Source organism: Poecilia reticulata, linkage group LG13 (assembly GCF_000633615.1).
Source record: "Poecilia reticulata strain Guanapo linkage group LG13, Guppy_female_1.0+MT, whole genome shotgun sequence".
NCBI classification, from domain to species: domain Eukaryota; kingdom Metazoa; phylum Chordata; class Actinopteri; order Cyprinodontiformes; family Poeciliidae; genus Poecilia; species Poecilia reticulata.
The window spans coordinates 4,834,435-4,847,937 of record NC_024343.1 but is presented as its reverse complement, the minus strand read 5'-3'; the positions used below and the strand labels follow the sequence as shown (position 1 = coordinate 4,847,937).

Genomic DNA, 13,503 nt, shown 5'->3' with positions numbered 1-13,503 from the left:
AAAAAAAAAAAAAAAAAAAAAAAAAAAAAAAAAAAAAAAAAAAAAAAAAGAAAAGCAACATACTTTGTATGGTTAGGAGTTTATGAATTGCATTGAAGCCACATTGCTTGGTGAATTGGATTGTTAAGGCTTTTGTCGACCTGTCATTAGGTCAAAGCATGAACATGTTTCCTTTTGCAACCACAGGAAAATACTGTAATATGAGTAAGCCTGGCTACTTGGAGGACAGATAGTCAGATTTTGCAGGTTTGGGGGTCTCTCACCTTGGCCGGCTCCTTGCCCGGCTCGCTGTACAGGCTGCGTATCCTCCGGCGCTCCAGCAGCTTGTTGTCAGTGGCCTGGGCCTTCACCTGCTCCCCCTTGTATGTGGCACTGTAGCTGGTTTCCAGGCTGGTCTCCTCTCCGGGTGGTTTATACTGGGAGGGAGCTTTGATCGGCTTCACTGGTTTTACATCCTTGTACGCCTTAAACTCGGTCCTAAGAAGAACAGCAAAATCAACTTTTATAAAGGCGTTTCTCAAAACGGAGCAGACGGGACGTTAAAACCGAACCAATCGATGAAAGGAACTCCGTCATGAATTGGTAAAAAGTGCCTCCTCATCGTCGAGTAGATTTATGAGAGAGATACTAAACATTTAACTAATGTTTAACTGCAACTCAATGCTAATTGTTGTCCATTTACGAATAGAAATGACCTGTTATTAGGTTTTTTCTATTTATCTCTGCCTGCTTTTCCTTTAATGACTGGGTTTTTCATTTCTGCTTAGAAACGGCCTCTTTGCACTAAAGTCAGAACTTGATGTTTCAAGTTCTACTTTAAAATTTGTATAATCTAATTTCTCTGGGTTAACTGGATGGTAAATGCCCAAGTGTAGACCTGTGGATGGTTAGAACAGCATCTTTTTTCCTATATTCCCCAAAGACTTTGACAAGTAAATTGGGATCAGTGATTATTGAGGCAAAACTGTAGAACTAAACATCTGGAAGTCAAAACGTTTTCCTGAAATAAATCAGAAAGTGAGTTAGGCGTCATTAGAGGATGGCTTTTTTATACTAATCATCTTTTCTTTGGCTCAACTTGTTTTTATGTCAAACTTATCAATAGCATTGATTTCCTTTGGCAGGTTCTGATTGATGATTCGATAGTCCACTAGAATCATATTGCATTTTTCCTGCTCGTGTAATGCATTAAAGCTGAAAAATCCTACTTTTTCATTTGGTAAACAGCATGTTATATAATTTAAAAAATTTTTAACCTTTTTTTTTTTTCTTTTGTGGTCAACCTTTGTTACATTTAATAAAACCAACACCGATCATGTTGTACGCCTTGAAGCCCTTTGAGAGAAAATTGGTCTGTTAAAATCGAACTTTAAAGGAAAATGAAAATTGATGTTGGTCAAAAGACTGATGGGTGCTTTTCTGCAGAAAATGTCACGCACACACTCCGTTGCCTTCAGACCCTTTTACTAACCTGATTCTCTCGGGGTCAAGAGCATTGATTAGGTAGTAATCCTGGGAAGTGTAAGGCGGTGGTGAAATCGATGATGAAACCCTTATCTGTTGCAGTATCACTTGCTTTCTGGTTAGACTGAAATAGGAGACATTGAAACACCAAATATCTTTTCATGAGCTCCATGAAAAGATCATAAAAAGATATTTTTATGAAGATATTTTTATATTTAAAAAAATATCTTCGACACCAGCCCAAACAGTGAGGCACCAGGCTCTACCGTTAGGGTTAAAGTTAAAGAAAATCGACCGTTTGACCCCACTGTTCACTACAATGGAAAGCTACACTAAAGCCGTTTTCTTCTGAGTCAGTCTTGTGTGGTGTGCCATACACTGCCCCCTGCTGGCAAGCTAGAGTAAGATCAGAAAACATGTATTTAAACACATCCTTCCTCACAGGTTAAGAAAAAAATACTTTCAATAAAAATAAATCACTAACAATTATTTTAAAAAATTACAAAAATTCTGACTTTTTAAAATTTATTTTTATTTTATGTTGGCAATAAAATGAAAATAATCAAATATCCATTAAAGTGAAAATCATGCATTACGATCTACAAGAGATATTTTCACCAATAATGGAGCTGATCTGTTCTTAAAAACACTTCACCAGGAGATAATGTTATTGGACTGTAAGTTATGTGTTTTTGTCATATCAAAAACATGTCATTAGCAGAACTGCTTAATTGTGCGAGTTTCAGTTAGTGTCCAGAAAAGCCATGCATAACACAAAGTCCTACAGGAAGGGAAGCACAGTTAATATTTTAGTAAAATAATTAGCAAGATAGTGATAGGAGCTGTAGATCATGTCCAAAAAAAGGATTTGGATGCACAGAAAGCAGAGCCATTGAAGCTAAATGTATTTTTTTTTCTGATACTGAATTTACTTTAATTACAGATTATAGTTTACAATCAATAAACATGTCTTTGCCACACAGGTTTAAGTACAGTTTGTGGCTGCTTAGGTCAAAAAGTACTTGAATTCACAAAGTGCAGGTTGACAAACCAGTTGCACATATAATAAGAAAAACATTATTAGTTATTTTATCAGTCATACTTCAACGCTAATTTCATTATTTCTGCTGGTCCTTCATTTCAGGCATACCTTTAAAAAAAATTGTCAATAAATCAACAAGTAATCACTGTTTTTAGCAGTTGATGGCGAACGTAACATAGGTTGGCCGCTTCCTAAAAACAAATGATCTACTTTAGCATAGCATATCAATACTAAGTTGATAACAGCATCAGATCGATACTCTCATGGTGAGATAGTTTCAAATTCCCTCTTGAAATTTTATTTTATTTTAGGTATTCTAGCGTCCCAACTCTAAGTAAGATTTGGTTTCTCAAATTATAATTTTATAGATGCACACAAATATGTTTTGTTTTTCTGTTATTTCCGTTTATTATGTTAATATGCTATTAAAGTATTTTGCAGACACCTTCTTCCAAATTTAGTATAAGGTTTTAACAAAACATTTTAAAGGAAAACCCACAAAAATAAACACCTAACAGGAAAAAACAGTTTGAGGTTGTATCAAACTTGAATAAAAAGCATCGGGTCAGTATCGTCGTGGCGTTGTATTTAATTGCTATATCGATACCACAATATGAAGTATCGCACACCTCTACTTCAAACTGAGTCAACGGCTAAAAAAAAAAAGACATCATCATGAAAAAACTGTACTAATTCAATTTTTACTTCATTGATTCAGGAAATAAAGGACCACACCATGTGGTGATTTTAACTCTTTGTTTACTTCCTGTTAAATTCTGAACTCGGAAGCTCTACAGGATCACTATGCAAAAACTAATTTTTAGAATATACTTTTATTTATTTGATCAAATTTGTGACGTGACTGCTGTGTTAATTAAGCGAAACCCATTGTGTCGGTTGATTTACTGTCGACGCATTGATTGTTGTATCTGTAAATCAAGCTGTAAGGAGGTGGGCCCAAAGTAAAATTCTGCATGGTTCCTTCCTAGATGCTCGGATTTTCCCCACATACGAGTCTAAAGACTTCCTGTACCCCAAGTGGAATATGTTTTATTCCCATATAATGCAAAAATCCTATCATGCGTGAAAGGGTTACAGGATATAAGCTCCAGCTTCGTCCCGGCTTACCCTCACACTCTTACCTGTAGCTGCTAGAAGTCGACATGACCTCCTTTATCTGTCTGTTGAGAGCGTCCGCTGCGGCTCTGCCTCTCCGCTGCTCTGCGCTCACCTCTGCGGGTCCCTCCGTCTTCTCTGCCGCTTTCCTCTCCGCGGACTTCTCCCTCCTCGCCGCCTCCTTTGACTCCTTCTCTTGAATCTTCTCCTCGATTTCGCTCTTCTCCACGCCGCTCTCGCTCTCGCCAGCTGCTGCTACCGCCGCCGCAGCCGCCGCCGCCGCGTGCTCCAGCTTGGAGCCGGCGGTGGGACTGGGCTTGGGGATCCACGGGTGGTCGTTCTTCCTCGGTATGGGCCAGGGCTTGTAATCCTTCTGGTACTGAGTCTCGTTGCTGAACGGAGCCGGCGGCGGCTGATACTCGTTCCGGGGCTTGCAGCTGGGCTCGGGGCGCACTCTCCACGCCTTGAAGTCTTGGCGCATGACGGACGCAGCGGACGCGCCGTCTTTGGCCGCTGCGGCACCCCCCGCCGCGGGCGGTGCCTTGGCGGCCTCTCGCTCCTCCGGATGCGGCTGGGTTTCTATGGCAATGGCCGCGGCCTTCTTCTGCCTGGGCTGCGGGTGGTGGGGCAGGTGCTGCACGTCGGCCACATCCGAGTATTTGGTGAAAACCAAAGGCACCGCGATGTCCGCCTTGTCCAGCTCGGTCCAAAAGCGGTTGATGCAGCAAGCGCGCGTGATGCACGGCCAGGCCATAACGCTCAACCTGAAGAGGAAGCTGACTGGAGAAGATGGGCAAGGGGAGGAAAAGGCTCTATCCGTGGACAAACGCGCAGAGAGGAGGGAGGTAAATAATAATAATTAAAAAAAAAAAAAAAAAACCGCGCGACGTTCGATTCTAAAGTCTCCAATTCTACAGTTCCCCTTGAACAGATCGCCTCCTCCTGCAGGGTGCTCGGTCTTGGTGAAGTTTAAGACTTTGGGGCTAACAGTGGAGTGAGCATCGCTGTCTGGTTGCGCATCAAAGCGACCCCACCCCACATTTGTGTGATGCCCTGCGTGGTTGTACGGCGAAACATCACCTGAACTCCGTCTGCGTCCGTCCAGCGCGGAGAGGGAGGAGATACAGTTAACCCTCCTGCTGCCATGACATTACGACATTCAAAAAGGAATAGAACTTATTTAAAATGAACGCTGACAGGCGACACAACACAGGAGCACATTTAAATGAAGTTACAAATGAAAAGGTAGTAAATCAAAAAGTGAAACGTGTGTTCAGGGTTGTCACACCTCGGTTGCATAGAATTCAAGGACTTTCCAGATTTCATCACATTTAAATAGCACGCGCGGCGGCATTTACCTGCTTCCGCTTAATATGTCATCATAAATGATTTTAATACAATCTAAACTGAATTTACAAAGAACATGAAAAGCTTGAAGTTGTGTCAGAAAAGAATCAGTGAAACAAAGTGGATTTAATGTACAGCCTACATTCATACAGTTACAAAATATTAGAAAATCCTCATTGAAATTCTTGAAACTTTGTGGCGTTGAAATAAATCAGAACCCCGGAAAGTTTTTTTTTTTTTTTTTGCAGAAATTTACAGAGTTTAAGTATTGAGAGCATATATGCGCATGGAGAAACTTTTTTTCAGAAGGCAAGTGTATGAAAAATATGTTTTATTGACCTCAGGTAAAACTGACGTCCATGATCATGAAAATGAACAGAAAAAACCTTGAAAACTTTTTTTTTGTTTTGATTTTTCCTTTTTTTAAATTGAATAACATCTAGCTTTAAATTCTATTCTAATATACTGAGAAACACTTAAGATAATATGTAAGGTCTTACTTCTGGTAATGTCACCAAAAGTACAATCTCTAAAATAGATAAATTGCTTTGATCTATTTTAGACGTTTGTGTGACTCAGCAACTTTGATGCCTGACAATATGACCTCTGCTGGAAGTTGCTTGTCAACATTTATATTTAAAATATATATTTTTTTCTATATCTAACAATTTAATGACTGACAACTTTGTGTATTAAACTATTTTGGTTTCTGTTTGTGAGTCAATTAGAGCTAGTTGGGACGTGACTGTAGCTGAGAAAGTTTAATGTCGACATAACTGTGCACCTAACAAACAAACCAAACAGTCCTGCTTCAATAGATTATTTTAATGTACAACTTTAATATTTCTGCAGGACTAAAAACATTAATTAATGACTTAAACACAAAAAGGAACAGATTTGATTAAAACAAGTGAAAACATTTCTCTCAAAAAATATACAAAATCATGTTCAAAGCACAAGTAGAAAAAAAACCAAGTATCACATTTTGTTTAGACATATCCTGGCATAAAACGATAATTGAACATAGTACAGACGGACTTCCAACATACTTTCTCTTTAATATGTGAAAGACTATTAAAAACCTGGATAAAGAAACACAGTAGAGACAGATGACCAAACTTGCTGCTCCCATTTGATACCCGGATGAAGAGCCTTTTTCTAAAAAACTGAGCGATCTGCCTGCATCATATCATTTGATTTAGAAGAAAACAACAACAAAAAAAACACAGAAGTTATCAGATTTATTACAAAAGTCACAAATATCAAAAGACTATAATAAAAAGACCAAAAAAACCCCCCCAAAGATTTGATTAATTTTATTACGGCGTCATTGCGTACAAGAACTCAAATGAAATCCGTACAAAAACTTCAAACTTTACTCAAAGTCTGTTGGAGAAACACTAAATATTTACACATCACACAATAAACGCTTTCTATCATTTTTAGTTAAAAGTCACTCAAAAACGTAAGCTCCATAAACTGATAAAAAAAATAATAAAACATCCACTTCGCATTTGTTTGAATTTCGGAGCGGACAGAGAGATCGCCGTCATTCTGCTGACCAGCTGAAGCTTCGCTGGTTCCTTTATAAACCAACGTCTCTCATGCTTCCCAGAAAGATTTCATTGTTTGTTTGAAAATGTCTCTGGTGAAGAAGTTATGAAGTACAACAGAGTATTTGGGCCATACTAAAAATAAATAATAAAATAAAGTCAGAAATTACAAGAATAAAGTTACAATATGACGAGAATAGTTATATAAAAGAGAATATAAAGTTGAATTAAGAGAATAGTTGAATTGAGCGTAAAGTTGCAGTATCACAATAAGTTATGGTACGCAAATAAACTCGTACGATAATAAAGTCACAGTATTAAGAAAATTATTTTACAGATTAAAGTCATAATATGACTTTACTCTTGTATTATTTTATTGTACAAATTTATTTTTGTAATATTATGACTTAATTCTCATGACTTTATTCTGATTTTATTATTTTTGTTCTCATAGTGTGGCCCTAATTCTCCATCATAGTAAAGTCATGGTATCAGCACCTTTAACTCTTTTATAGTAACTATTATGCAGCTACAGCCAGCGGGCTAAGAAGCACCATGTCTGTTAAAACAACCGACTGCAAGGCGTTAAGATGACAAATTTATTACAGATGCAGTAATAAGATAATATTCACCGTTTTTTTTTTTTTTTTGTACTTAAAACTGTGGTATTTTACTCAAAGATAACAAGTGAAAATCTGAGCCAAAGCTTCAGATCACTTTGGTCACAATAACGTCTTCGCCAACGTCCTCGGCCTCAGCCTCGGGGTCATCCTCGGGGTACAGCCGGCAGTATTTGTCCACCATGACATCCAGGTCGTGCTTGACGTGGGTGTTGATGTGGAGCATCGCCAGACTTTTGTTCAAATGCTTCGCGGGCACGCTGCCGATGTACGCCTGCAGCCGCTCGGTGGCGGTATCGCCTGTGCCTTTTTCGACTTTGAGCACCGGCATGGTGGACAGCACCTTGAGGAAGGCGTCCACGTTGGGGAAGAACTTGACATCCGGCAGCTGCAGGGTCTCGTGGATGGTGGTGGGCAAGCGCACCTCTTTCCCTCTGTGCTTCCATTTGATTCTCCAGCAGTGGAGCTCGGCAGGAAGCGTGTCCGGGTTCGGGAGGTCGCCGCTGTAGACCTCGGCGAAGTTCTCCTCCGTGGTGTTGAACTTCATGTGGCCCATGACGGCCGGAACCAGCGACAGGCACTTGAGAGCTCGGAGGTTGTTGTCGCAGAACATGTCCTCCACCTCCTGCATGATGCCGCGGATCACGGGTACGGTCACGTACTCCTTGAAGTAGGTCTCGGCCTGGATCTCGCCGAGGTCGGCCGCCCGCTGCTTCCGGAGGAAGAGCCTCGGGACGGACACGGGGATCTGCATGAGGGCGGCCACGCTGACGGCCTCGCTGTACCAGAATTCGTGGTACACGTCGATATTGTCGTTGACCTCGTTGAGAGAGTACAGAACCGCCGTTAGGCTGTTTGCGGCGGAGAACACGTCGAGCGTTTCCCCCTGCAGGTTTCTCCCGAAGGCTCTGGTGAACGTCAGAACGTTCTTCAAGATGACGATGGTGACAATCACCTCAAAGTCCGCGATGCTTTCTCCGATGGAATATGCATCTGCGGTGATGCACCTGGAAAACTTTCCGTCTGCATTGTCCCGAATGCTGTCCATGCACAGCAGGAGTGAAGGCAATATATCCAGCAGCACGTCAAAGATGTTGTGTTGCTCCGTCCATCCGGAAGAGCACATCTTTTTGAGAGCATTTCCTTTCTCCTCGTTCTTCTGGAACTGAATGGAGATGGCCTTGTCCAGCTCATCCTGAGTGTGTGGGGTTTTAAAGAAGGACGTAATCCTCCTCAGATTCTCCATGACGATCTGCACGTTGGGGAAAGGCAGGTTGTTGGCGAGGTGGATATTCAGCGCCATATGCGAGCAAGGCATGTGCAGCGCGAGAGGGTACTTCTCCATAAGCAGTACGGCCACGGCTTTCATCTTAGTGGTGGAGGTCCCGGTGGCCTTGTGGGCCTGACCGCGGCAGTCCTCCATGCTGAGTCCCCAGCGGTCCACCAGGAGAGCCTCCAGGCTTTCCACCAGCGCCGCCTCGTCTCCGTCCACAAACGGGAGGAAGTCCACAAACTCCTCTCTGAGGACGTTCTGCTGGTTGACGAAGCGGAGGAACACGGGCAAGTGTTTGCTGTTGGCGAATTCGACCAGGTCGCCCGTCACCAGGGAGTAGAAACGACTCTCCCTCACCTCCATGAGCATCTCCTCCCTCACCGTGTTCTCGCAAACGTCGAGGAGCTGATTTAGCTGGGCAGCGCTGAGATACTCGCTGTTCACTGCAGTCACCTCAAATCTCTTCCTCAGAGCCTCGTCTCCGGCATTCATGCAGTAATCTATGACGGCCTGGAAGTTGTTGGACTTGAGTTCTTCATCAGATACTCTGCCGGTGGTCAAAGGGATTGCTTGTTTTGCCAGCATGAACAGAATCTCAAACAAAGACCTCAAATAATCCCGGTACTCTTTCTCGTCGGCCGAGAGCTGAGGCTCGTTGTCAGCAATGTTTGACAGATCCTCTTTTTTGATGGTCTGCTCAGCAGAAGCCACTGAGGAAAGAGACAAAGAGACACAAGTAAATTACATTTGTTTATTAGCAACGTGATGCATTTCTAATATCGTATAAAAAAGGCTTAAGAGGTTAAATGAAAAATCAACAGAATGTGCCGTTTTATTTATTCCATTAACTGTCACAATAATCGATTCCAGTCACCAGTCAATTTTGTCATGTCGACACAAAAGTACCTATAAACGGCTCCTCAAATACTTACATCGTCTCTCTTTAATCCTCTGTATATCTTCATCAGTCTAGGAAAAATTAAGAAACTGGGATTAACTCACAAAAAAAATAAATAAATAGCCAATAATATAAATAGCTAATAGCTAAATTATTAAACAAGATTTTTCCCTACAAGTTCTTTTATCTGCTTCCGATGCCTGGTGTACGGGTTTTTCAGATGGCTTGTCAAATCAAAAATGGTTGGGATGGCCGTGTCCTTCAAGACCGTCCTATAGGGGCTCTGAGATGAAAAACAACCAAATAAGATTATACAAATGCAGAATTACACAGATGTAGATTTGTCACGGGCGTCGATACTCACAGTTTTGCACACCATGGCAGGGTCAAAGTGTTTGGCACATAATCTGTAGTGCTTATTCAACTGGTCGGCTGTTTTGGCTTCGAGATCCGCCCGACGGCAATTCTCCACCCAGATTCTGCATCTAGAAACAAAAACAAATAGGTTTCTACAACATGACATTTTACTTTAAATTTCGATAATGTAGCCTTACTCTCCCAAGTAAAAGTGTTTATGTTTTTTAATATAGATCTTTTAGACTATTATGATTGTAAGAACCACATTCCACATATTTTTGTGGAAAGAAAAAGTTTTCTCTTCATTTTTCTCCGCCAGTGGAAACTTGACCCCTAAAATGTGTTAATAAAATGCCATTTAGCCTGTTTTATAGCAAGAAACTGTACAATTATATGTAAATACATATGTATGCTTTGGGTGAATGTTTTAGCAAATGAGTCTAATTTAGGACAATTTCTAAAATAGAATTAGTTTTTCCTTCTCCTCACCAACATAGATGCTAAGTCTGAAGTTCTATGCTAAAGTATTTCAGAACCAACAAGGATTTAGGAATTACATTTAAGTGCTTTCCAAATCTAAATAAGTTTTGAAACAGAACATCAGGAAAAATATGTACAACTAGGTTGTATTTCCTGTTCCATTTTCAAAATCCACTCATCAATCCATTTTTCACTCCATTTATTTATTCAGCTATCTGCTTCTCCAGCACTCAATTGATTCTCCCTCCAATCATTTGCCTGTCCAATCCATTCCCCAAGTCTGTTGTTTGTCACGATGTCCTATCTAATGGCCTCTGTAACAATATCAGCATTAAGCTTTTATATTTACATTTTAAATGCAACTTGGGGGATTTTAATTTGCAAAAAGTATAGAATTTTGACAGAAAAAAACGACCAGAGTACCCAAAAAGTAGTGGGACTACTTGAACATAGTTTTACTCCATTAAAAGTAAAAAATAAATTATTAATATTCGGGATAAAAGCTACTCAAGGACTGAATAAGTGATTTAATTTAATATGTATTACTTACCTAATCAAACAGACATGTATTTTAATGTCTAAAGTTTAAACCTCTAAGAGGATGTGGTCGTAGGTAAAACATTACTTTAAGTTAACATGAGCTCAACATTCACAAAACAAGGAACTCTTGTAAAGTTAGCGGGACTTTTAGAAATACTTTAAGATCGTCTTTGTATGCGATGCGTTTTATGGTCCTTTACCTCTCTGGGTCTCGAGGAAAACGAAAAAATGCCAAATCGGACTGTGTACTCTTCCGTGTGCAGTTTGGAGCCGCGCAAAAATTCGGCATGTTTCAGTCTGGCAAGTTAGCTTAGTTAACTTCGCTGGCTAATGTCCTCTGATAGCTTGATATCCTTTCAAGAAGCCAAGTCCACCGGTGTGATTCTCAAATCAAAGCCGGACTATGACTTTGGCAAAGAAATGTCTCACAAACATCTCAAAAACAGATCAGCAACCCCCAAAAAAACCGCCACACAAACAACAGTTACATTTAGACTCATGCGACTTCATTTTGCGGCGCCATGTCCCGCCCACGACGAATGTAATTGGACGAATGGAGAACCATTTGTATAACTATTGGTCAATCGAATAATTAGATAGGCCAATAGAATTTCAGCCAGGCTTTTTTTTTCTTCTTTATTCTATCTACCTTAACTTCCTACAGCATTCTACTGCCGCCCACAGGCTTTTGATGAGAGCAAATAAAACACAGGCCGTTTGTGCGTCTGCCATATTGTGAGTGGTATGTTCTTCTTGTAGTCCAAAAAGAAGCATGCTTTGAAATTAGGTTTTCTCAACAAAACATCACAAAAGTTTACCTTTAACTAACAGCTTAACTATCCATCCATCCATTTTCTTTACACCTTTGTCCCTTAGTGGGGTCGGGAGGGGTGCTGGTGCCCATCTCCAGCTAACGTTCCGGGCGAGAGACAGCTTAACTATTTAACTAGAAATAGTTTTAACACATAGTAGTTAAGCGATAATAACTGAGATTACTGTGCCACAAACACAATATCTTCATTTTTTAAATCTTTAAATCAAGATAGGACACAGTTTTTTATTCATTGTCTAACATGCAAACAATTAGAGCTTTGTAAGCAAGTATACAGCAGATTTTAATGCAGTCCATGTTGTCCAAAGTGCTATACAGGAGATCTTAAAACAATTTGAAAAATATTCTTGTTGGTTGTAAAAACCTACACCAGCATTTACAGTCAACAGAATGTTAAAATAAATTCTGAATTGGACTTCAAAAATCCCGAGGGTGATGTGGTCATATTTTTAGGTACAGCAGAATTTTTGTGTACCTAAAAACCTAATGTAGGGAATATCTGTGTTTTAATGATACTTAATTAGTGCAAGCTGTGCACACCTGTGTCAGTCACTTTAACCTAATAGAAATCTCAATCCAGAACAACTTTAGTGTCAGAAGAAGACAATTTATTTTTATCCATTTGATATATTTAACTTTCTGTTGATGTTTCAGAGGGAGAGCATTCACAGAGCAAAAATGATTGACCCCCAAGTTGACCCATGAGACACACCACTGGAGAGCCAATGGGGAAAAATCTTTCTAGTTTCAGAAAATGTCCTGTTGCAGAGATATTTGGTTTCAATCCATTGAAGAGACGACACAGTCACAACGCTTAACCTAAAATATTTTTAAGAAAGCTGTTTTGCATAACTCTGTGCATGCCTTTAAGAAAAATGCTAATCACAATATGGCGGTGACGTTTACGTGGAAGTCGGACGTTCATTTGGCTTTGTTGTTTAGTCTTTCGTATTTTTGAACGTAACATTTTAAGTATGAAATATGTAAAGTTGAATACCATTGAAAAGGTCGATGGTTTTGAGGCTATAAGTATTTATTTATAATTCTCTCCAGCTGTTGAAGCAACTTGATAGTTTATGCAGCTTTAATGTAGCTATTATACGTGCTTATTATAAAATTACAAATAAACGTTGTCAAAACATATTAGAAAACCACGAAATTTCCGACGCACATAGCCCTGTTGAAGTTCTTACTGTGAGACCGGTATTCCGAAGGCTCGTTGGTCTAGGGGTATGATTCTCGCTTAGGGTGCGAGAGGTCCCGGGTTCAAATCCCGGACGAGCCCTTATTTTATTGTTTTAGTTTTCCCTTATTCGTTTTTCAAGTTCAATAACGTTAGGTAAGAACGACACACTCTTTTTCTCCGTCACAGGACTACGTGTCCAGTATAAACTGTATTATGCTTCACCATTCACATTATTAAAGTGCTAGAAATCCAATTATCTATTCAAAGTTTGTGAAAGATGTACCCGTCTTTAAAACTGCAAAGTTGAGCCAAAATGGAAAGGGCTCGTCCGGGATTTGAACCCGGGACCTCTCGCACCCGAAGCGAGAATCATACCCCTAGACCAACGAGCCACGGCGTCATCAACGGCGCAACATATCATTAAATATTTACTGAAGGAGTATCGATACTCGTTTGTGTTCATACTACAGTATTTTCATGGACCGTCTATATGTGCGTTTTTTTTCGGTATGGTTTTTATTTAATGCAGCAGCGGTGTTAATGTTGGAAAGAAAAACAATGATGACACAAAGCGATTCAATTAACTTCTTTTATATATCATACATAAGACTGTCTTAATATAATACAAAGGGCATTGTCATAAACACAGCAAAGTCTTGACTAGATCTTACAATCTGTGGATACATGGACTTATCCTTTCCCCCATGCTGTTCAATTCTATAGTGCATGTTGCATGTACAAAAAAAGTGGGAAAAAAAAAAGTGAAACCAAAAAATGAAAAAAAAAAAAAAAAAA

General features: G+C 39.9%; 2 protein-coding genes, 1 long non-coding RNA gene and 2 other non-coding genes across 6 annotated transcripts in view; 2 read left to right on the top strand and 3 right to left on the bottom strand.

Moving 5' to 3' along the window:
* map6b (microtubule-associated protein 6b) overlaps positions 1 to 4,541 on the bottom strand; it is an 11,494-nt gene extending 6,953 nt beyond the window's left edge. For both annotated transcript variants that reach the window (XM_008425047.2, XM_008425048.2), the window contains exons 1-2: positions 3,649 to 4,541; positions 264 to 477 (exon numbers count right to left, since the gene is read on the bottom strand). In XM_008425047.2, coding sequence (XP_008423269.1) covers positions 264 to 477; positions 3,649 to 4,376 — 942 coding nt within the window. In that variant the 5' untranslated portion in view covers positions 4,377 to 4,541. The remainder of the gene's footprint in view (positions 1 to 263; positions 478 to 3,648) is intronic.
* On the top strand, positions 4,376 to 6,461 carry LOC103474224 (uncharacterized). Its single transcript, XR_535128.2, has 2 exons — positions 4,376 to 4,467; positions 4,540 to 6,461. It is a non-coding gene; the product is annotated as an uncharacterized LOC103474224 (long non-coding RNA).
* A 129-nt stretch (positions 6,462 to 6,590) lies between these two features.
* thap12b (THAP domain containing 12b) lies at positions 6,591 to 11,245 on the bottom strand. Its single transcript, XM_008425049.2, has 5 exons — positions 10,891 to 11,245; positions 9,678 to 9,798; positions 9,489 to 9,596; positions 9,348 to 9,384; positions 6,591 to 9,125 (listed from the first exon to the last, which is right to left on the bottom strand). Exons 1-5 carry the CDS (start codon positions 10,977 to 10,979, stop codon positions 7,231 to 7,233), a joined length of 2,250 nt encoding a protein of 749 aa, XP_008423271.1. The 5' UTR covers positions 10,980 to 11,245; the 3' UTR covers positions 6,591 to 7,230.
* A 1,490-nt stretch (positions 11,246 to 12,735) lies between these two features.
* On the top strand, positions 12,736 to 12,807 carry trnap-agg (transfer RNA proline (anticodon AGG)). Its single transcript has one exon. It is a non-coding gene; the product is annotated as a tRNA-Pro (tRNA).
* Positions 12,808 to 13,028: 221 nt separating this feature from the next.
* trnap-cgg (transfer RNA proline (anticodon CGG)) lies at positions 13,029 to 13,100 on the bottom strand. Its single transcript has one exon. It is a non-coding gene; the product is annotated as a tRNA-Pro (tRNA).
* Positions 13,101 to 13,503: the final 403 nt, after the last annotated feature.